General features: G+C 41.3%; 2 protein-coding genes across 2 annotated transcripts; both read left to right on the forward strand.

Moving 5' to 3' along the window:
* Nucleotides 1-6,330: 6,330 nt before the first annotated feature.
* LOC125551608 (putative plant SNARE 13) lies at nucleotides 6,331-11,968 on the forward strand. The gene is made up of 10 exons (XM_048714874.2): nucleotides 6,331-6,548; nucleotides 7,994-8,086; nucleotides 8,361-8,454; nucleotides 8,533-8,570; nucleotides 8,848-8,948; nucleotides 9,584-9,663; nucleotides 9,735-9,791; nucleotides 10,579-10,671; nucleotides 10,756-10,830; nucleotides 11,554-11,968. Exons 1-10 carry the CDS (start codon nucleotides 6,472-6,474, stop codon nucleotides 11,665-11,667), a joined length of 822 nt encoding a protein of 273 aa, XP_048570831.1. The 5' UTR covers nucleotides 6,331-6,471; the 3' UTR covers nucleotides 11,668-11,968.
* A 3,185-nt stretch (nucleotides 11,969-15,153) lies between these two features.
* On the forward strand, nucleotides 15,154-16,349 carry LOC147975426 (uncharacterized). The gene is made up of 2 exons (XM_087520419.1): nucleotides 15,154-15,313; nucleotides 15,697-16,349. The coding sequence occupies exons 1-2, from the start codon at nucleotides 15,154-15,156 to the stop codon at nucleotides 16,347-16,349; spliced, it is 813 nt and encodes a 270-aa protein (XP_087376545.1).
* Nucleotides 16,350-23,329: the final 6,980 nt, after the last annotated feature.

The following is a 23,329-nucleotide window of genomic DNA, read 5'->3' on the forward strand; positions in this document are numbered from 1 at the left end:
ACTTTTAAAATCATATTTTTGTGTTTTCTGCGTGTCCTATATCTAATAGGAGTCAAATATATTTTTGGAAAGATTTTTACTGCCCTGAATTAAGTACTTGCAGTACAAACCTCAATTCAGGGGGTTTTGGAAAACTAATTTTTGAAAATACTATTTGGCCAAATTATTTTTGTAAGAAATTATTTTTATGTCCTATACACATGGCATGATCATTGGTTCGAGGGTTTGGAGCAAGGAGATGAAGTATAGGAGTTGGAGGATTTATTTGATTTTTAGAGCACTTGCAAACAGCAGTCAGACATTCAATCAAAGCAAAGACAAAACACTCAAAAGTTTTTGTCAAACCACATTTTATCATGATTTATTATCTTAAGTGTTGTGGCATGAAAATCAGGGTGTGACAGCCACCTCGGGAATCCGCGAGTTGAGTGCCAAAACATATATCAGGTGAATCAATATAACACCCCATTGTCAGTAGGGTATTCATATGCAAGACATATATCAAGTGCTCTCAAATCCATAAAAGTATTCAATCCGATAAAACGAAATCTCAAAGGGAAAACTCTACTCATCACAACAAGATAGAGAGGGAAAACACCATATGATCCAACTATATTAACAAAGCCCGCGATGCATCAAGATCATGATATCTCAAGAATACGAGAGAGAGAGAGAGACTAAACACATAGCTACTGGTACAAACCCTCGGCCCCGAGGGTGGACTACTCCCTCCTCATCATGGTGGCCGCCGAGATGATGAAGATGACAACCGGTGATGATTTCCCCCTCCGGCGGAGTGCCGGAATGGTGTCTAGATTGTTTTTTCATGGCTACAGAGGCTTGCGGCGGCGGAACTTCTGATCTAGGGTTACCTTGAGGATTTTTGGAATATTTGGGAATTTATAGGGCGAAGAGGGGGTGCGGGAGGCCACCGATGTGGGCATAACCCACCTGGGCGCGCCTGGGCCCCCAGGCGCACCCTGGTGGGTTGTGCCCCCCTCGGGGAACCCCCAGGTGCTGCTCTGGCCCAATGGATGTCTTCTGGTCCATATAAAATCCACAAAAAGTTTCGTGGTGTTTGGACTCCGTTTGATATTGATTTCCTGCGATGTAAAAAACAAGCAAAAACAGCAACTGGCACTGGGCACTGGATCAATAGGTTAGTCCCAAAAAATGATATAAAGTTGCTATAAAATGATTGTAAAACATCCAAGAATGATAATATAACAACATGAATACTTCATAGATTATAGATACGTTGGAGACGTATCAGTATATAACTATGATCTCACATATTGCCTCTACCCTGTTTTTGAGGAAACATTTGGACTAATAGTTAATAATTTGGTGTTGAGAAAAAAAGATGGAATGCTCATTGATTGGTTTTACTTTTCTTTTCCAGCGTACAATGTATCTTTGCTTTTTGAGTGAAGATCCTTATGTATACCTAAATCGTATGTAAATCTCGCAGCCATAAATGTAACACGAAGAATTTCAAAACATTTCAGGAGTGTTAGGCTGCAACAGGAGGCTGGAAGGAACCTTGTGCTATGACGACCATTTGCTTTAGTGAATCCAAAATACTTCTAAAACCACACCTTAATTTGTTGGTTTGATGTACATAAGAAGGTCATATTTTGTTGGCAGTAGATGATGGAGAAATTAGTGATTGGGTTGTAGGGAAATACACAGGAGCACCTGGGTCCACCCCCTATACGAAAATTAAATTCAAAAGATAGCAGGGAAAATAAAAAATCTAAAATATTGGGATCTCGAACTTGGGTGCCCAATCTACTCCCTAGCAAAATACAGTACACACTAAAATCCATCCAAACAGGTTTTGTCTATACATAGGAATTTTCTTGTCTTTTTTGTCACATATACATTTCCTGATATTTTTGCACAAAGTTTCACATGGAAGTAGATTGGACACCTAGGATTCATATCCCAAAACCCTAGATTTTTTTTAAAAAAATCTCGGTATTTTTTGAACATAATGTTCGTATAGGGGTGTGGAGCACCCAGATACTACAAATTCTCTTCCTTCATTGTAGGCTTATAAGGGATAGTTATTTATGTCCGTCGTGTGAATAGAAATACCAGGCTTCAATTAGTTATCACATGGCCTATCAATTGAAAAATTGCTTTCTGATGATACGATGTATGATAGCCATGCGCATGATGTTTTCATGTATTGAGACTGGGATTTTTTGGATGGGCGATAAGCTTCCCATGTTTGATTTTCTTTTACCTTTTCAAATTCGTCCGATTCGGTTGAGAATGGCACCGCCAGACCGGTGGTTGATATGTCTCCAACGTATCTATATTTTTGATCGTTTCATGGTATTATATTATCTGTTTTGGATGTTTTATATGCATTAATATGCTATTTTATATTATTTTTGGGACTAACCTATTAACCTAGAGCCTAGTGCCAGTTTTTGTTTTTTCCCTTGTTTTAGAGTTTCTCAGAAAAGGAATACCAAACGGAGTCCAAACGGAATAAAACCTTCGCGATGATTTTTCTTGGACCAGAAGACAACTAGGAGACTTGAAGATGAAGTCAGAAGAGCCACGAGGCGGTCACAAGGACAGAGGGCGTGCCCAGGGGGGTGGGGCGCGCCCCCACCCTTGTGGGCCCATCGTGACTCCACCGACCTAATTCTTTCGCCTATATATACTCTTATATCCCCAAACTAACGAGGGGAGCCATGAAAACACCTTTCCACCGCCGCAACCTTCTGTACCCGTGAGATCCCATCTAGGGGCCTTTTCCGGCGTCCTGCCGGAGGGGGATTCGATCACGGAGGGCTTCTACATCAACTCTATTGCCCTTCCGATGAAGCGTGATCAGTTTACTTCAGACTTATGGGTCCATAGCTAGTAGCTAGATGGCTTCTTCTCTCTCTTTGATTCTCAATACCATGTTCTCCTCGATGTTCTTGGAGATCTATTTGATGTAATACTTTTTTGCGGTGTGTTTGTCGAGATCCGATGAATTGTGGATTTATGATCAGCTTATCTATGAATATTATTTGAATCTCCTCTGAATTCTTATATGCATGATTTGATATCTTTGTAATTCTCTTTGAACTATCGGTTTGATTTGGCCCACTAGATTGGTTTTTCTTGCAATGGAAGAAGTGCTTAGCTTTGGGTTCAATCTTGCAGTGTCCTTTCCTAGTGACAGTAGGGGCAGCAAGGCACGTATTTTATTGTTGCCATCGAGGATAAAAATATGGGGTTTTCATCATAGTGCTTGAGTTAATTCCTCTACATCATGTCATTTTGCTTAATGCGTTACTCCGTTCTTTATGAACTTAATACTCTCGATGCATGCTGGATAGCAGTCGATATGTGGAGTAATTGTAGTAGATGCAGGATCGTTTTGGTCTACTTGACACGGACGCGATGTCTATATTCATGATCATTGCCTTAGATATCGTCATAACTTTGCGCTTTTCTATCAATTGCTCGGCAGTAATTTGTTCACCCACCGTATTATTTGTTATCATGAGAGAAGCCTGTAGTGAAACCTATGGCCCCCGGGTCTATCTTCCATCATACAAGTTCTATTTTCCATCATACAAATTCTAGTTTCCATCATATTAGTTTTCGATCTACTATTTTGCAATCTTTTACTTTCCGATCTATAAACCAAAAATACCAAAAATATTTACTTTACCGTTTATCTATCTCTATCAGATCTCACATTTGCAAGTAACCGTGAAGGGATTGACAACCCCTGCAAGTTGTTGTTTGTTTATGCAGGTATTTGATGACTTGTGCGTTGTCTCCTACTGAATTGATACCCTGGTTCTCAAAACTGAGGGAAATACTTACTCTACTTTGCTGTATCACCCTTTCCTCTTCAAGGGAAAAATCAGCGCAAGCTCAAGAAGTAGCAGTGATCTTCGACACTTTTATTTTGCCATATATGCTATGTTCCCATTTTATTTTGTTCCTTTTCTCTACAAGATAAGATCTATACTTAACCTTATGTTTAATCTGATGTTGCTCATGTATATGATGTTGCTTTAATTTTAGGAAAAGTTTCACATGTTGGATGTTTTCTTCCTTTGTCAAATATTTATAATAACTACCTCGGACTTGCCTTCACATAGGTAAAATTGGTACTCCCTTCATTCCTTATACAAGGCCATAAACTTAGAATACAGGTACCAAGGTAAAATTTAATGACTGCTTTGCAAGCTAACTTTTCTTTTTGTTAATCAGGATCATTAATACGCAACATGCATGTAAGGAAGGAATGAGAAGGAAGTAGTTGATTGTCATTATGACAACATGCATGCAAGTATTAAACAAATTGCTAGTAGGAGGAACATCATTAATTTTTGCATTGATTTCTGTTAATGGCCTTGTATAGATGCAAAATGTATTTTTCATAGTGACATTGTATAAGGGAATGCAGGAGTACCATAAGTGGTTGCTAAAACCTAATTTTACCAGCAGTTCGGATTTGACATGGTTTCTGCGCTTGGTCAAATATAAAGTTACTGAAAAATGCAAATATTTTTTACGTGCACATGGTTTCAAATGGGACTCTGCGCCATTCGGCGCAACAGGTCCTCAATTGATTTCCCATTTCATGTTTGCACTTCTACTCCCACCGTTCTAAAATAAGTGTCTCAAGCTTAGTATAAAGTTGAGACATTTATTTTCGAACGAAGGGAGTATTATAGAACAACATGTCATAAACATGGCGTGGGATATTTTTTTCCCGTTCCCTTCAAAAAAGAAGAGATGGCTATAGAAAGTGGCTTCATCACGGAGCAAAAGAAAAATGTCGTGCAAGGCATTGTTTGTTTAGCTCCTTTCAAAAATGTAGGAATTACAGTGCATCTGACATATATAAAGGGTTGTGAAGGCAAAATTCTATGGATCCAGAGGAGTGGGAGGGGAGAGTTTACCAACAACGTATAGGACAAAGCATGACTTGGATTCCTAAGTCCCATCTAACATAGCAAAATTGTATAAAGAGAATGCCTGCATTTTGAAAACTCTATTACATAGTTTGAGGCTATGTTTCTTTCAATTTTCAATATTAAAAGGATCCTTATTATTGTCAAATTGTCAAGCATTTATTTTCAAATAACTCTTTTGTGTGACGTAACGGGTAATGTTATTATACATTTTATTATAGACAACAAAGATGATTTATTCTTTTTTCTTAAGAGGGTTTAAATTTGTATCATATGTGCTTACCCATAACTAATCCAACTAAACTATATTTTTTTCTTCAGTTTATACATAAATTCAACAGATCTTTAGGCCATTTGATGCAACGGGTCCACTAGAACTAGTATTGTAAACCCAGCTAACAGGCCATTGCGGTACGCGGAGCCCAGCAACGTGCTACAAAGCAAAAGGAGAATGCAAATAAATTCGAGGAGACGTGGGACTCGAAATACCGACGCCCAGTAGTCCCCCACATGAGTTAACCACTACACCATGTTTAGTTCATTGATTACGTAAGGAAAACAGAGCATTCACATAAACCATGGATTATTTGACTAAAGAAAACATAAATATTAAAAAGCATTCACATAAACAATGAATTGAAAAGAAAACTTCACAAAAATGGAAAAAGTTCATGAATTTGAAAAAATTTCATTGAATTTTTTAAAAAAAGTTCATTGAATTTGAGAAAACTTCACCAAATTTGAGAAAGAGTTCATCGATTTTGATAAAAGTTCATTGATTTTGAAAAGAGTTCATCAAATTTGAAAAAAGTTCATCGAATTTAAGATAAAGTTCATGAAATTTGAAAAAAATTCATCGAAAATCGAAAAAAGTTCATTGATTTTCATAAAAAGTTCAACGAATTTTAAATGTTCATTAAATTTGAGAAAAGTTTATCAAATTTGAAAAATAAGTTCATCAATTTGGAGAAAAGTTCATGGATTGTTGAAAAAACGTTCGTTGATTATGAAGAAAAAGTTCATGGATTTACAATCGCGCATTTCAGAAAAAGAAATAAATAGAAAAGGAAAAAAGACAGAAAAATAGAAAAAAGAAAAAGAGATGCGAACTACTAGCAAAGAACAAAAAGGACGGAAGCAGTTTCAATCCATAAGTTCACGATGGTTCTAGTGGTTAGGTCGTTACGCTGAGAACTAAGAGGTCTAGAGTTTGATTCTTTGGCTGGCGCCATTTTTGCACTTTAAAACAGACAAAAGGAAACGCTAAATAGGCCGAGCCCAGCTAAGGAGCCTGCAGGCGCCGGTTTGCAGAAATAGAAGAAACCGGCGCCTGCAGCGCTAAATAGGATTTGCCGGAGCCGAGCCCTAGGCACCAACTCACGACAACTGCCTCTCTCAGTCTCTCTCTCTTTTAGATCAAAAAAACTGCCTCTTTCTTTCCCCCTTCTCGTCGTCGTCCTCCCCCCACCCCCCGCAGGTAGGGTTTGCGCCGATAGAGGAGGAAGCGTGGAGGCGGGTGAAGGCACCCATGGCGAGCGACGTGCCCATGACCCCGGAGCTCCAGCAGATGGATGGAGAGATCCAGGACATCTTCCGCGCACTCCAGTGAGTCCCCCTGTATACCTCACCCTCGAGTTACTGTCTCAGTTTTCTTTCTCGCCAAAAAGGAAGAGTTTAATGTTTCAGTTACCCCCCAATACTCCCTCCGTTTCTAAATATAAAAATACGGACAATATACAGATGTATATAGACGTATGTTAGAGTGTAGATTCACTCATTTTGCTCCGTATGTAGTCTATTTTGAAATCTCTAAGAAATCTTATATTTAGGAACGGAGGGAATACTTGCTACCTCGGAGCGGTGCTATCCGCTTATGCGTTAAGGGAAAGATGTGTTTCGGTAGTGGAACTGGAGCTCTGAATGCTGGTGCAATTGTGACCTCTTTACCTGCTTTGGTTGTCACTGCTTACAGTTACTCGCTCATGTGTTATACTGGTATAGCAAAGGAGAGAAATAAGTTAGTGTGGGGAGTTTTGTGATGGAATGATGGATGTAATTTAGTATAGGATTTGATGGCTCACTGCACAATTGTCTAGCTCATTGAACTGTCAACCTGTCTGGGAGTCGTTCATGTGAAATTTACAGCTGCTGTCATAATTTAGACTTACTGTAGAGATCATCAGTACGGGAGAAACATACTCCCTCCGCTCCATAATAACTGTTGTGGTTTTAGTTCTAACTAAAACCACGGCACTTATTATGGAACGGAGGGAGTAATAGATAAGGTATTTGAGCAGAAACCTGAAGTTCTGTACTGGTGACTTCAGCATAGTCTCCTTGCTTGTCACTTTTTACTATCGATAACTTCATTGTGAACTACTTACAGCTTGCTGGAACAATTCAGACAGGTGTGGTTACCTTGATCACATGTCAGAAGTCGGAAATACTTAATTCAGATATTCATCACAGAGTTGCTCATTATCAATGAAGCAATGATTCAATTCACCGTTCTTATATTATCTTGATGATTAAAATGAATAGAGATAAATACCATTTTTCACATGCAAATTTTGATATATAATGGTCCAACGCATGTGCATCGGATGTTTGAACTTTGGGCAACCTGAGTACCTCTCAAGCCTTTGTTTTTTGGTGTCAATGTTACAATATAGTATTGGCCATTGAAACCTAAAAGCACAATTTCAGTAAATGTGGACGGGGCAGGGTTATCTTGATTTTTGCATTCACAAAGTCCTAATTCTAGCTAAGTTTGGTTCCAGCAAATCCATAATCGGGAATTCTTCCTTTCTAGCTTGAATTCTGAATGACATGCTGCAACTACCAGTGTGCTTATCTTATTTCAATAACTAAATGTAGCAATGTACAAGCTCTCTTGAGGTTAATCTGAGTCTCCTCAATAGTGGAATACAAACACCTATGTAAATTATCAAACTCATGTTCTAAAGCTTTATTGATTTTACTGAAATACTCAAATTAATTTACCTGCCTAGTTAAGTCGTTTATTCACGTGCCCTTTTCTGTATGTGCAGAAATGGGTTCCAAAAGATGGACAAGATTAAAGATTCTAATAGGCAAGCTAAACAATTGGAGGATCTTACAGGGAAAATGAAGGAGTGCAAGCGGTATGCCAGGCTGACAGCATTCTTCAGTCTTAAATCTGCTACTGTAAAGTCTTTCTTTTTTACTTTCATCTTGACAGTCTTACACTGGTGTTAATTTCTCATATATTCATCCTTCAGTTCTTTTATTCTTAGCTTGAAACTTTGGCAGTTAACTGGCTGTGTGGTGCAATACTATCTGATTTGTGTCATTTGATGACAATTTTCCCTTTGCTGGATACAATCATGGATGTGCCATGCTCTATGTAATGCGTAAAGTTCATATTTGTCTTTGCAGCTTGATCAAAGAGTTTGATCGTATTCTGAAAGTCGAGGAGTCAAAGAACCCTCCTGAAGTCAACAAGCAGCTAAATGACAGAAAACAGTATATGGTCAGTACATCATTTCAGTAGGCTCTTTGTTGTATGCCATTTGCACCCTTCTGTAATCAGTTCTTATTCACTATACAGATCAAAGAGTTGAACTCCTATGTCACCTTGAGGAAGACGTAAGTATACATTTTGTTTTGTGCAATAAGTTGCTGATATGCTCCACGTAATCTTAAGGAGTATTAGTATTATTTATTGAATTCCTTCGTTGTAACTGTTATGGATGCAACTTGATTGCATTGCGAGGCCCAAGGGGCATATATATATTACACAAGACTTGGGGTACAAGGAAGGGAAACATAGCCTAATAGGACTCCTAGACCTAATACTAATGCTCCTTAACAGTAACATCTGGAATTTCAAAGATAATGCTAACTAACTAAAGATCTCTTGCAGATACCAAAGTAGCCTTGGTAACAACAAGCGGGTTGAACTCTTTGATATGGGTGGTACAAGTAGTGAGCCTGCCGCAGATGACAATATTCAAATGGCATCAGGTTAAATTAACTGAGGCCTTTTAAGCTGTGTTTAGTCTCTTGCGAATAATATCGCTAAGTCTATGATTATCATATGCCTTACTGATGAGTTTTCTCTGCAATGATACCAGTAACATTCCAAAGTATAAATAAGTTACAATGGGATTAGTTGATTTCCTGACTTTTGCCAGTATAACTACAGTAGTTCTGACTTTATATTGGTATAGGCTATGTTCTTTGTTGATGAGTTGATGTGATATATGGGAGTATGGATGTGTGACATCGTGAACTCATGGTTTATTGGAGTTTCTCATAATTTCTGCTGAATATAACCACACGGAATGTCGATAAGGTATCATTTATCTGTTGTGCTCCATTTTATAAGCCAATTTTATCTTAATTTGGTTCATGTCTCCAGTGAAAAAAAATAAGCTTTTTTGCATGAGAATGGTAATCTAGACCGTTATCTTAATTGGCTCCAGATTCGGTATTATAGTGAAACAAAGATAATGCTTGAAGTAGAATATTTTCCCAAGACCAAAATGATTATCACAAGATTTTACCATTTCATATTATTTTCATCATATATAAAAAGAAGTGTCAGTTTCCAAGCCATATATTTATGTTGGTTCTTATGGAAGGACCTGGCTATGCAGCTATGACGAATCAACAACTCATTGATTCTGGAAGAAACCAAATGGATCAAACAGACGAAGCTATTGCACGTTCAAAAATGGTTGCTTTCTAAACTATATATACTCTTGAACGATTTTCTTTATGGCAATTTTAAAGTTTTTTCTTGTCTAGGTTGTTGCGCAAACTGTCGAAGTTGGATCTCAAACTGCTACAACATTAACACAGCAGGCAAGATTTTCTGGAGTTTAAACAGCAAATTTTCCCCCTTCCATGCGCGTTTCTTGTGGCGTAAATGTGTGTTTAGTAGTTGCATAGAAAAATTGTTTTTTCATACCTATTCAGTACTTCTGTATTAAAGCAGATTTTAAAAATCTGTTCTCCACTAGAAAGAGCTTGTATGTTTTTATTAAAAGAATCAGAGGTAAACATAAATGTATTTGTTATTGCATGGTACCCATCCATGATTTATATGAGAAAGCACAGCTTTTTTGGAGTGAAATATACAAAGTTTGATTGTAGCGCAAACACACCCAGTGGACATCAGAATTCTCGAATTAGGTAGACATAATGTTGTGCTGCTATTAGCTGACTGTTTTATTCAAGTCTTATATTTCATTGTAAGGGCTACCTTATGTCAATTATCTAGAGATGTTACGAAGATTCAGCATATAATTTAACTCCCTTGGTGGTATTGAATGCTTCAACATCTTGTGCCACTGCACAAGAACAATATAGATGTGCATCAGACATCCTAGATATTCCAAAACCTTATCTTATCTACTCTTAAAGTTGCCCCGTCCCCCCAAATTCACTATGATGTAATACTACCCTACATTGCATTTAGGTTGTGATTGACTGATTCATATCTCTCACTGCATTCCAGTATCCATAACTTTTCTTGTTTTCCTCAGATAAATTTCTAGCATGCATGCACATGATATTGATTTTTGTTTTTGTTTTTGTCCAGAAACATGATAATAATTCTGACAGCACATATTATCCTATACTTTTGCAGACGGAACAAATGAAGAGAATTGGCAATGAGCTCGATTCGGTTCACTTTTCGTTGAAGAAAGCTAGCCAGCTTGTGAAAGAGATTGGCCGGCAGGTTTGTCCCACCTCTCTCTGTGTGCCCATTCGTGCTTGTGAAGTGGCACCTGTACCTGATATTTGGAAACTCTCCTTGTCGCAGGTAGCAACAGACAAATGCATCATGGGGTTGCTTGCTCTGATAGTTTTTGGCGTTATTGCAATTATCGTTGTTAAGGTAAAATTTCTGCTATTTCTGTTTGTCTATTGTATCCAGAGGACATGAAAGATTGCCAGCTCATGACCAAATGCACATGCATTCAAGTACTCCCTCTGTAAACTAATATAAGACGTTTTAGAGACTTGACACAAAACGTCCTATATTAGTTCACAGAGGGAGTATTTGTAAAGAATGAGAACATAGGGGAAAGAAGTCCCCTGTTTTATTCTTATGAAGATGAGTCCTTCAACCCGGGTCGGTGACAACTCACCTTGGAGCTGTCTACACTAGACCACGGGAGAGTTTTTGCATTCAACTACTACCTCCGTCCGGAAATACTTGTCGCTGAAATGTATGTATCTAGATGTATTTGTAGTTCTAGATACATCCATTTCTGTGACAAGTAATTTGGGGCGGAGGGAGTATTTGTTAATATAGTAATGATAATGGCTTGGCATCACTCTACTACATTAGGGAGCGAAACAAGGTTCATTGGAACTTTTGAGCACACATAGTGATGGTGAACATTGATGCTACTATTTTTTTTGTTGCTGTTATATCTTGTTGCTCTGTTTTTCTAATCCTTATAAACCGAACTGTGAAAGATATTTATTTTTGCCATCCTTCAAGTCATTTTCTGTTAAAAAAATTGCCCACTGAGACTTTCCATAGCATCTACTGTTTTTTCCTGTGCATAAATTGGATTTGAGTCGGAAGATTTCACCATGTTTGTCCTACCAGATTGTCAACCCGCATAACAAGAACATCCCAGATATCCCAGGAATGGCTCCACCTGCTCAAAATTTTCAGACTAACAGGAGATTGTTGTCAGCAAAAGCTTTCAGAGGTCTTTGATGATTGCATGCGGTGGTTTCATACTGCAGTCCTTTTGTAACAAAGCTGCTGGCAGTGCGCCATGAGATACGTTGTAACAATTCTTCTGCTCATGTATATTATTTTCTGTTGTGTGTATATGCACTATGCAACAGAGATGAGGTCTCTTCTACGAGTATGTAGGAATACCCCCTAGCACTTTATGAAATTTCAAATGGTAGAAACATAATCAGACGTTTTAGATCAAAGTAGTGATCTAAAACGTCTTATATTCGGATTGATACTTGGTGAATTCGCTACGCGGGCAGCTGTATTTAATTGAGGCAACAAGTGTGACTAGGGCTGCCAGCTAGTTGCTTCTGTATGCAGTGCAAAAACCTCCAAGGCTTCAGCATCAGTGCACGAGAAAAGAAAACACTATAGTGGCGTTTTGGCTCTGGCGTCCAGGTGTTCTTTGTATACTGGACGTCCAGCTGCTTCTCTAGATCTGAGTCAGGAGCAATTAATGATGATATAAGCTGGCTTAGAAAATCAGGGAAAGCAATTAATGATGATGTACGGTGGCTTAGAAAATCAGGGAAAGCGGCATGTATGTACCCGTAGCAGCTCCCCTTGTGAGACCCCGTTAGGGCCGGCGACGGCAGTTTGGCTATGTCACGATGGGCCATGGTGCAGGATTACCATGCCGACTGTATGTCAACGACAAGGCACGGGACAAGCGCGAAGCATAGAACCGTTCCAATCTCAAGCCCAGTCCAAGGCCCAAGCGCAAGCCGCAACTCCCGTATCGGCTTGCAGGTCCAGAATGGGCCCTTGGCCTTGTAATGATATAAGTGGAGCGTCTCATCTGGTAGAGGGTAGGCGGCCGGACGGCTAGAGATCGGAAGGATAGCGTGTGTGTGTGTTTCCTCCTCTCCTCTCGATCCCCTTTCCCCATGGATTTATAGCTCGAATTCGTAATCATGGAGTAATTGAGAGATAGCCCTGACAATCTAGTATCAGAGCTGAGCCCCACGCCACCCTAAGGGCGGCTTCCCTAGGGGGTGGGGTGTCAGGAACCTGACCTTGGGCAGTGCTAGTGACTTTAGTCCCACCTCGGATATGGGAGGAGACTAGGAGCTCCTTATAAGGGAGAGTGCCACATTCTCTTCAGGCCGGTCTTTTGGGATGTAGTGGGCTCTTTGCTTGTACTGGAGTGTCCAATGCGCACTGGAAACGTCCGAACATATGCCGATGGACTGGAAACGTCCGAACATATGCCGGAATCCACTATTCAGTCCACCAAAACAATGCAGTTGAAGGTGCAATTACAAGGTTTAAATCTAGTTTTTCTGGTGGATTCTGGCAGTTCACACTCCTTCCTGCATGCTTCCTTAGCTGGAAAGTTACAAGGGCTAACTCCAATACCTAAGGTACTAGTGAAGATTGCTAATGGAGACATTGTGCCCTGTGATTCTCAACTTTCTGAAGGTGTATGGTCTTGTGCTGGCCATAAATTTACAAGTTCCTTTAAGATTTTTCCTCTGGGAAGTTATGATGGCATTGTGGGTATGGACTGGCTCTCTGCTCATAGCCCTATGTTGGTGGACTGGGAACAGCACTGGCTATCATTTGTTTACCAAGGGTCAGAAATAACACTGTTGGGTGCTGCCTCAGCGTTGCCTGAAATCACAGTGGTAGAAATCTGCTCCCTATTGTCAACTCCTAATTTGCCCATACCTATTGAAGTGCAACTGATCCTTGATGAGTACAAGCATGTGTTCGAGCCACCTACTGGCCTGCCTCCCAGACGTCCATATGATCACACAATTCCTCTGTTGCCGGGTGCTACTCCAGTGTTAATGAGACCCTACAGGTTGCCACCATTACTAAAAACAGAGCTCGAGAAGCAAATCAAGGAGATGCTTGCTAGTGGTGTTATCCGTCTGAGTAACAGCCCCTTTTCATCTCCACTTCTTATGGTCAAGAAGAAAGATGCTTCCTGGCGCCATGTGATTGATTATCACCACCTAAATGCAATGACACAGAAGGGCAAATTTCCAATACCTGTTATTGATGAACTTTTAGATGAACTTGCGGGTGCCAGTTGGTTTACTAAACTTGATCTCCGTTCTGGTTACCATCAGATTCGCCTAGCTCCTGGTGAGGAGTACAAGACAGTGTTCCAAACTCATCTGGGGCACTATGAGTTCACAGTTCTCTCGTATGGTTTGACTGGCGGGCCCAACACCTTTCAGTTTGGGATGAACCACATTCTGGAGCCTGGCAATCGCAAATACGTAGTGGTCTTCTTCGATGATATACTTGTGTTCAGCTCCTCGTTCGAAGATCATTTGAGTCACCTTCGTCTGGTGCTAAAAATGCTCTCTGAACATCAGTGGCGTGTTAAGCTGTCAAAGTGTGCTTTCGTGCAACGTCAGGTGGGTTACTTGGGGCATATCATAAGTGAGGCAGGGGTTTCCACTGACCCAGAAAAGATTTCCGCCATACAAACTTGGCCTACTCCTTCCAATGTCAAGGAGGTCCGTGGATTCCTAGGTTTGGCAGGTTATTACAGGAAGTTCATTCGTAACTATGGAATTACCTGTCGCTCTTTGACTGCTCTGCTTAAGAAGGGAGTGATCTTTTGCTGGTCTGATATTGAGGAACGAGCATTTCAATCTCTAAAACAAGCTCTTGCATCTGCCCCAGTGTTGGCTCTTCCAAACTTCAACAAAACTTTTGTTATTGCAACTGATGCCTATGACGTGGGAGTAGGTGCTGTTCTAATGCAGGACGGTCACCCGATAGCCTATGTCAGTAAGGCTCTGGATCCACGCAACCGATCATTATCCGTGTATGAAAAAGAATTCTTGGCAATACTGCTTGCGGTGGAACATTGGCGTCAGTACTTGTCGATGAATGAGTTCATCATCCAAACTGATCAACGAAGTTTGACTAGCCTGTCAGATCAACGTCTGCACACCGACTGGCAGCAGAAAGCTCTCACAAAATTAATGGGCCTTCGTTACCACATTCAGTACAAGAAGGGGACTAAAAACAGCGCAGCCGATGCTCTTTCCCGCCGTCCTCATGATTCGATGGAACTACAAGAGATATCTACTGTTCAACCAACTTGGTTTACTGATATTGCTGCTAGCTATAGTGGTGATCAGTTCTCCGAGAAGCTCCTGTAGAAACTGGCTGCCGCTCCTTCGCCTGACAGTAAATTCTCTCTGAAAAACGGATTATTAAGTACTGATGGTTGCCTCTGGGTGGGTGCAGATGCTGCGTTGCACACTAAGATCATTCAAGCTTTCCATGACTCTCCCTTAGGTGGACATTCAGGGTTTCCGGTTACATATCGGCGCATTCGCCAACTCTTTTCGTTGGGCTCGCATGAAATTGCTTGTCAAAAATTACGTGCAACATTGCACCGTCTGTCAGCAAGCTAAAACGGAAAGGGTTCCTTATCCTGGTCTTCTGCAACCATTACCAATTCCAGATTTGCCATGGGAAATGGTCACTATGGACTTCATAGAAGGGATTCCATCTTCTGGTCGTTTCAATTGTATATTGGTGGTCATCGACAAGCTGTCAAAATATGGCCACTTCATTCCACTACAACATCCATTTACAGCGCCCATTGTGGCAGAAGCCTTTCTGAATTCTGTCTACAAATTGCATGGTACGCCCCTGTCAATCGTTTCTGACCGTGATCGTATCTTCACTAGTCTGTTATGGAAGGAATTATTTCAGCGCACACAAGGAACACAATTACGCATGAGCACAGCTCACCACCCCAGTCTGATGGACAAACCGAGCGAGTGAATCAGCAGGTGGAGTGCTATTTGCGTTGTTTTGTCAGCGGTCACCCTTCCAGATGGGCCAAATGGTTGCCATTGTGTGAATACTGGTATAACACGAACTGGCACTCAGCAACATCAAAAACTCCATTTGAGATCATATATGGGCATCAACCACGCCACTTTGGTTTTGCACCTGATTGTACAGTGGCTTCTCCTGACCTGGCCCTTTGGCTTGACCAGCGATAGGTGGTTCTTGAATCAGTTAAACAACAACTGCTGCGGGCTCAACAAAGGATGAAAGTGCAGGCTGACAAGCATAGAACAGAGAGGTCGTTCGAGGTCGGTGATCGAGTCTTTCTCAAGCTTCAACCCTACCTTCAGTCATCAGTTGCACCCCGCGCCAATCACAAGCTGGCTTATAAGTTCTTTGGACCATATTCCATACTGGAGAAGGTGGGCGAGGTAGCCTATAAATTGGATCTCCCTGACTCAAGCAAGGTACATCCCGTTTTCCATGTTTCTCTCCTTCGTCGATTTCTCAAGCCTGAGAATCAAGTTCTGGCGCGACTCCCTTCTCCTGATGATGCCTTGCAAGTTCCTGAGAAAGTTCTCCAGCAACGTGTGATTACCCGAGGAGGCAAGAAGGTGCTGCAAGCATTGATACAGTGGTCTGGTGATTTGGTTGATGGTGCTGTATGGGAAGACCTGGACGAACTCAAACAAAGATTCCCTCGTGCAGCGGCTTGGGGGCAAGCCGTATCTCAACCAGGGGGGATTGTCAACGACAAGCCACGGGACAAGCGCGAAGCAGAGAACCGTTCCAATCTCAAGCCCAGTCCAAGGCCCAAGCGCAAGCTGCAACTCCCGTATCGGCTTGCAGGCCCAGAATGGGCCCTTGGCCTTGTAACGATATAAGTGGAGCGTCTCATCTGGTAGAGGGCAGGCGGCCGGACGGCTAGAGACTAGAAGGATAGCGTGTGTGTGTGTTCCCCTCCTCTCCTCTCGATCCCCTTTCCCCATGGATTTGTAGCTCGAATTCGTAATCATGGAGTAATTGAGAGATAGCCCTGACACTGTACCATGGTACGTACATATCTTTTCGTGGTCCCCGTTTGTAGTACAAATGAAGTGAATGCGGATTGATACTTGTTTTGCCCTATTTTTGTTTTGGAGATTGTTGTCGGAAACTAGAGACTGACTCATTTGTAAGTGTACACAGAGAGAAATAGTCTCAACGTATCAAGAAGAATTCACCAAGCAAAGTCGTCAGCAACCAAGAGTAATTGTGGTTCGTAATTGTGGTTCATGAAGAACCCCGTCAAAAGATCAGAGATCACTGATAAACATCTACACGGAGTGAAATCGACTGAAGTGATCAACTTCAGGTTAGAATAGGACGAGAGAGGTTTGCTCCCGTGTTCAATCACAAGTCTCTTCAACCACACGTAGCTCTTTTGCAAAAGAGTGAACTGGTCCATCAAATCATCTGTCGCCATCAAGCACCACTGGTTCACTTACTCTATTACAATACTCTCAATAGTTCATCTTTAGTGCTATGTGACTCGATAGATATCTCTGATCTTATTGTCTTCAAGTTTGTAGTGCGCTCTATTGCTAGTTGTCTGAGTTTTTTTTAACTCTTTTCATTTGTAGTTATCCTTTTATGTCGTTCCATTCTGTGCCACTATTATCATTGCTAAAGTTGTGTGCTATAATACCCGAAAGATAATCATCTCCGCTGTATTGATTGGTTTAGATTCGAAGTTTCGAAAGAAACTTTGAATCTCCCATTAATTCCTTCCTTTGGTGATCCGGAAATGGGGCAGAAAAGATTCTCGCCTTTTTCCCCAGAGGCGACCCTTAGTTACCGAATCCATGGGAGGAAGGCCCCCTTGAAGCCAAGGTCTTAAGCAAGCTTTTGTTAAAGAAAAAATCCATCTTTTGGTCGGATCAAAATCAAACAATTGAAGGAGAACACTTATAATAAAAATAGGTATGTGTATGAGGTCTTAATGCTTACAACCATATATTTGTGTTAAGATCAAATATGATCTTAATTTGTGCGACGGAAGTCACCCATTGAGATGTGCTTGTTACGAACCAAAGTGGGGGATGTATCCAAAATACTTGACCGACACACGTCCTACATCAGGAGCCAATTGTCCAATTGAAGGCCCCATCCGTCAATTGAAGGCCCCATCCGTCTCATGGGGTTGCCCAATAATTAAGATTGCAATAATCAGATAAGAGTTTTGGGCGTTTAATGACAACACCTCTTGAATCCCCAGAGATAGGATCGGTGTTGCCATACTAAACCTTTCAGTCACTGGTGTTTAGAATAACACGTCATGGTCTCCTTGCCCTTAGCCTCTCCGTGGCTCGCTTTCTATGATCCTGGGTATCTACAGGGATGAAGAACTCATACGAGGCTCGATACGTCTCCAACGTATCTATACTTTTTGATTGTTCCATGCTATTATAGTATCAATCTTGGATGTTTATTATGCAAAAATATGTAATATTTCCCTAAGAATAAAACACGGATTGACTTTGTCGGGTTCACCGTCGCGTACTTTTTGTCAAAAAAACCCTGACATTTTTTAAAATCAACCCGCAATACATGTCTCCTTCCATGATGCGCTCATGGGTTGCTGGACTTCGAACGCAAGACTCCTCGTTCCAAGAGCTAGACATAAACCATCAGGACTCTCATCTGACTCATGCCTGTGTAGGAATCTTTACCTAATAATCTATATGCATACTGACCAGGTCTCTCTTACGTGGAGTCAAACTCTGAATCCCCTCTTGCCTTGCCTAGCCTATCCATAAATAAGCTGTGGAGAAGCACCAGACCAAGCCGTCGGATGAGACGAGGACGATCCCAAGGAAGTCATCTGGGTACATGACCTCGCCGAGGCCGACGGCAACAACGGCCAAAGCCAAGCCAACGAGGCCCATGTCGTCGGGATACCTTTTCCTCCACTGCGCCCGTACCACAGGCACCATCATCAGCGTCCACGCGCGCCTTCTGTTGCTCTATTGCCGATCGTTTGTAGGAGATAATTTCAGTTCCGGCGGCGCCGCGGTCGAGTCCACGAAATGTCGCTAGAGCGTAGCCGGTGGCGAATGGTACTCGCATAGCTTCTTCCCCACTTTCTTCCTTGATCACCACGCCTTGTCGCAATACCACAGGCGTCGACCATCGCCACCGGACACACAAGTCACGCTCGACTGTGTTGCTTCAGCCAGGCCTCAACATCTGAAACCGACCCCTGTTGTCTGATGAAACACGAACACATGCCGATTCCTCCTCCGTGCGTACAGGCCAGCAACACGCCGTCGAAGGGTAGCGCTATATGTGTTGATCTTGGGGAGGAGCAAGCTCTCCTCAAATTTCTCTGGATCACAACTGGGATTTCTCTGAAGAGGGCATTGTGCCATCACCAGGCCGCACTCTGCAGCGCTAGGACATGACAACGCGGCGGCGCCTACTAGATCTACGGGAACATATCCCCCCACACTCTGCCTTGATTCCAATCTGACAACCCTACCTCCTTGTCGTGTCATCCACTACACCAAGACCGGCTGGGTTTGGTGGTGAGTGTCAAGTGTAGTGTGTAGCCCCCTAATGGTCACAAGTGTGTCGTCAGCCGCTTCCTCGGCCTCCTCCTCCCTGTTCCGCAACAAGGGTGCAGAGAAGCGGCATGACGTTCTCCTCCGTTCTACCATGCCCTGCCTCTGGGCTTGAAACACCGGCATCAAGTTTTTGTGTTCTCTGATGATTAATTAGATTGTAATTGCCATTGCCGGCTATGGCCGACGTAGTGGAAACAACCTCTGCTTATATGCATACTCCATGGTAAGCTCAAGTATTGTTTCTCTTACATATTACTCCATACTGTATATTGCTAATCTCCCTCTTCCCTTCTGTGAGTTCATCACTTCATCTCGTAGAAAATGTTCTTTATTAGAACATCAGGTCACAATGGTTTATTATTTGATGGCCATTTTCATGTGGGGAATAAACTGACATCAAAGTTACAGGTTTGTTCAGTACACCTGCCAATCACATGTTTGTTAAAATGCCTACCTATACTGACATCAAATTTACAGGTTTGTTCAGTACACCTGCCATTTTCGGAAAATATTAAAATAATTTGTATTTTGAACTCCAGGTCAATAGAAGTCCCAGCGGGAACTTAAGTTAACATATGCACATGGTTAATCTGCCCATCTCATACAGAAGGCTTACATACCTGCATTCCCTGTAGCTTTACTGTTTAAGACAAGCAGATCAATTCACACTCAATCTTGAGTTGTCCACATGATCATTTAGTCCACTATCGAGATCACACATGCCATCATTTTTTATTGTTAATGATATTTCGACAATATGATTTCAAGAGGCCTCATCTGAAAGCAATAAGCTATTTTTTTCGGGGAGCAATAAGCTATTTCTTAGTGAACAACAACCCCTTGCTACTACTTGCACACTAAGTGGAAAAGCAACAACTAAATATTGGTGGAGTCAGACCCGACTAGGGCCTGCATTAAAGCACAACATATGCCATTAACTAAAGCAGTTATTTTCTTGTACGTGCTACGGACTTATCACATTTCGTTAACATTTAGCTGTAGTTTCTCCATCTCTAGATAAAGTTGGTGCATATAACTTTTTTCCAAAATATAGATGAGTGCATTTTATCTACTCTGTTTGAAGGTCCAATGTTTTAGCTGTATTTTGTCACATGTCGTGTTTCATTTGTGTCAATTATCTAGCAACCATCATAGTGTAATGGCCCGTGGGCACCGTCAAGCCCTCAACTATTTAGTACATCGGTTTTTCATTCAAATGGTTTAGATAATTCTTTAAATTCCACCACTGGACTGCAAGGTGTTGTCAATAACTTATTTGTCCTTGCACACTATTCCTTCTTGGTTTGGCTGAACTTTCACATGTTTATATTTGGTTTGGGTGTCGTACCCTTAAAGTGAGATATAGAGAGCTGGAGAGCAGCAGTCACACACATGAATTTAACCTTCATGTGATATCAAGCTTTAGATCCTCCTCCTTATCAAGAAAAATTCATAAATTAAACATTCTCTTTCAAAGGTCTTGTGAACTGAATTCCCTTTGTTGTGCTTCGCTCTATTAGACAACCTATTTATGCATGTTGAGTGCTTGATCATGTTTATAGATGACAGAGAAGGTTCCTAGAATGATACAATTGTTGTATTTCTGTTCACTCACTCTGCTTGATCATGTTACTGATTATTTATTGTTCGCCCGTTGCAACGCACGGGCATGTTTGCTATAGCAACACATAGACATATTTGAGAAAGACTATTGCTCCACGGAGAAGAATGTGTGGTGAATTTTCCTTTGCAAAATTATTTTTGGTGATAAGGATTTCTTTTCTCCCGTTGCAACGCATGGGCCCTTTTGCTAGTTATATATATATATATATATATATATCATTTTTGGGACTACCCAATTATCCTAGGGCCCAGTGCCAATTGTTGTATTTTTTTCTTGTTTTGGCTTTTCAGAAAAATGGAGTTCAAACACTACGAAATTTTTTGAAATTTTTTTCTAGATCAAAAGGGACCCTAGAAGCTTCAGGAGAAGACCTGAAGAGTCACCAGGGAGCGTCAAGTCTGCCAGGCGCGCCCTAGACTTGTTGGCCCCTCGTGGCACCTATTGACCTAATTCCAGCTCTATAAATTCCCAAATATTCCCAATACATCGGGGAGCCACCCAAAATACTTTTTCTGCCGCTGCAAGTTTTTGTTCTTTGGAGATCCCATCTGGAGACCTTTTTCGACACTCTGTCGGAGGGGGAGTCGACCATGGAGGGCCTCTATATCAACCTTGCTGCCATTCCGATGATGTGTGAGTAGTTTACCACAGACCTATCGGTCCATAGCTAGTAGCTAGATGACTTCGTATCTCCCTTTGATCTTAAATACAATGTTCTCCTCGATATTCTTGGAGATCTATTCGATGTAATCCTTTTTTATGGTGTGTTTGTTGGGATCCGGTGAATTGTTGGTTTATGATCAGATTATTCATGAATATTATCTGAGTCTTCTCTGAACTCTTTTATGCATGATTGTTATAGTTTTGTATTTCTTTCCGATCCATTCGTTTGGTTTGGCCAACTAGGTTGATTTATCTTGCAATGGGAGACATGCTTTGTGATGGTCTCGATCTTGCTTTGCTCAATCCCAGTGACAGAAAGGGACATGACATGAATTTGTATCATTGCCATTAAGGATAAAAAGATGGTGTTTATTCATATTAATTGGGTTTACTTTGTCTACATCATGTCATCTTGCTTAAGGTGTTACTAGTTCTTTATGAACTTAATACTCTAGATGCATGCTGGATAGCGGTCGATGTGAGGAGTAATAGTAGTAGATGCAGGAAGGAGCCGGTCTACTTGTTTCGGACGTGATGCCTATATACATGATAATTGCCTTGAATATCGTCATAACTATGCGATTTTCTATCAATTGCCCAACAGTAATTTGTTTACCCACCTTATGCTATGCTCAAGAAAGAAGTCTCTAGTGAAAACTATGGCCCCCGGGTCTATCCTTATCATATATTAAAATCCAAAAATATCTTGTTGTAATTTACCTTTTTTAGTTTTATTTTGTGTTTTTGTTTATCTATCTATCACTACGAGGTTTGATCCTTGCAATTAACCGCCAAGGGATTGACAACCCCTTGTTTGCGTTGGGTGCAAGTATTTGTTATTTTGTGTGTAGGTGCTGTTCACGAGGTCTTGCGTGGTTCTCCTACTGAATTGACGACCTTGGTTCTTAACTGTGAGGAATAGTTATCTCTACTATACTGCGTCTTCATCTCCTCTTCGGGGAAATCCCAACACAGCTCACAAGTAGCAAGACTCTTGCCTCAACCCATACCTTAGCGAACTACTCACACACGGAGACCAGGTCACATGAAGAACGCAACATGAAGGTAGATTGATTGATAATATGTCTTACAATGGATGCCGTGTGTGATACATGATTACAAGTATGATCTAGTGGAGGAAGACCTACAGTGAAGATGGAGATGGTGGCTATGGAGATGGGAAATGGCGACGACTAGGGTCGATGAAGATGGGATGAAGATAACTCTGTTTTGGCTTCGCACACGGTTGTTCTATTGACATTGCGGCCTCGGCCCCTTTATAAATGTTGTTCAGGTGGACGAGGAGCAACGGTTTCCATGCCATATGACCGCCCATGCGAGCGGTCACGGTCGCATGAAAGCCGTCTTCTGCTCTGGAATTGCTCGCACACCTCCTCGTGATTTATTTTAGGGCCAATTCCAGTTCTGCCCCTAACTCGAACCCACTACTCAGTTTTGCCCCTAATTTTCAGGTATGCTCAGTTTTGCCCCTCCGCCGTTAATGTCACTTATAGAAATGCCCTTTTGCGCCGTTACCGTCCGGTCAAAGTACTTTGACCATCCAGAAAAAATAGCAAAAATAATAAAAAAATATGAAATTTGGTGGGATCGAAGATAGTCATGTCCGCAAGGCGCGTGCACATTTTTGTGTTGATTGGACTCTCCGGGAGCTCGTGGCAAAGGAAAACAAAAATAATTTATGCCTATGAACAGTAAATTCGAAAAAAATAGCAAAAAAGTTCAAAAAAATTTGAATTTATTTGGCGTCAAAGAGGCTTGAGTGCACAAAGTGCTTGCAAGTTTTGGTGATCAAATGACGTACGGGGCGCTCTAGAGAAAAAAAACAAAATAGTGCATTTTTTCAAAGTTTTTTTGAGCTAAAATTTGTTTTTTTCTCCACGAGCTCCTACAATGTCCAAACACAACAAAAACGTGCACACATCTTGCGCACCTGAATATCTTGAGTCCCACG

The sequence above is a fragment of the Triticum urartu genome, chromosome 4A (assembly GCF_056163025.1).
Source record: "Triticum urartu cultivar PI428250 chromosome 4A, HENAU_Tu73, whole genome shotgun sequence".
Lineage (NCBI taxonomy): Eukaryota > Viridiplantae > Streptophyta > Magnoliopsida > Poales > Poaceae > Triticum > Triticum urartu.

Bases quoted from the DNA above. Each gene is read 5' to 3' on its own strand.
- LOC125551608 (XM_048714874.2), top strand. From the start codon at position 6,472: ATGGCGAGCGACGTGCCCATGACCCCGGAGCTCCAGCAGATGGATGGA. The intron at 6,549-7,993 runs GTGAGTCCCCCT...CTGTATGTGCAG, and splicing joins GACATCTTCCGCGCACTCCA to AAATGGGTTCCAAAAGATGG. The intron at 8,455-8,532 runs GTCAGTACATCA...TTCACTATACAG, and splicing joins ATGACAGAAAACAGTATATG to ATCAAAGAGTTGAACTCCTA.
- LOC147975426 (XM_087520419.1), top strand. From the start codon at position 15,154: ATGGACTTCATAGAAGGGATTCCATCTTCTGGTCGTTTCAATTGTATA. The intron at 15,314-15,696 runs GTACGCCCCTGT...TTCTTGAATCAG, and splicing joins TTCTGTCTACAAATTGCATG to TTAAACAACAACTGCTGCGG.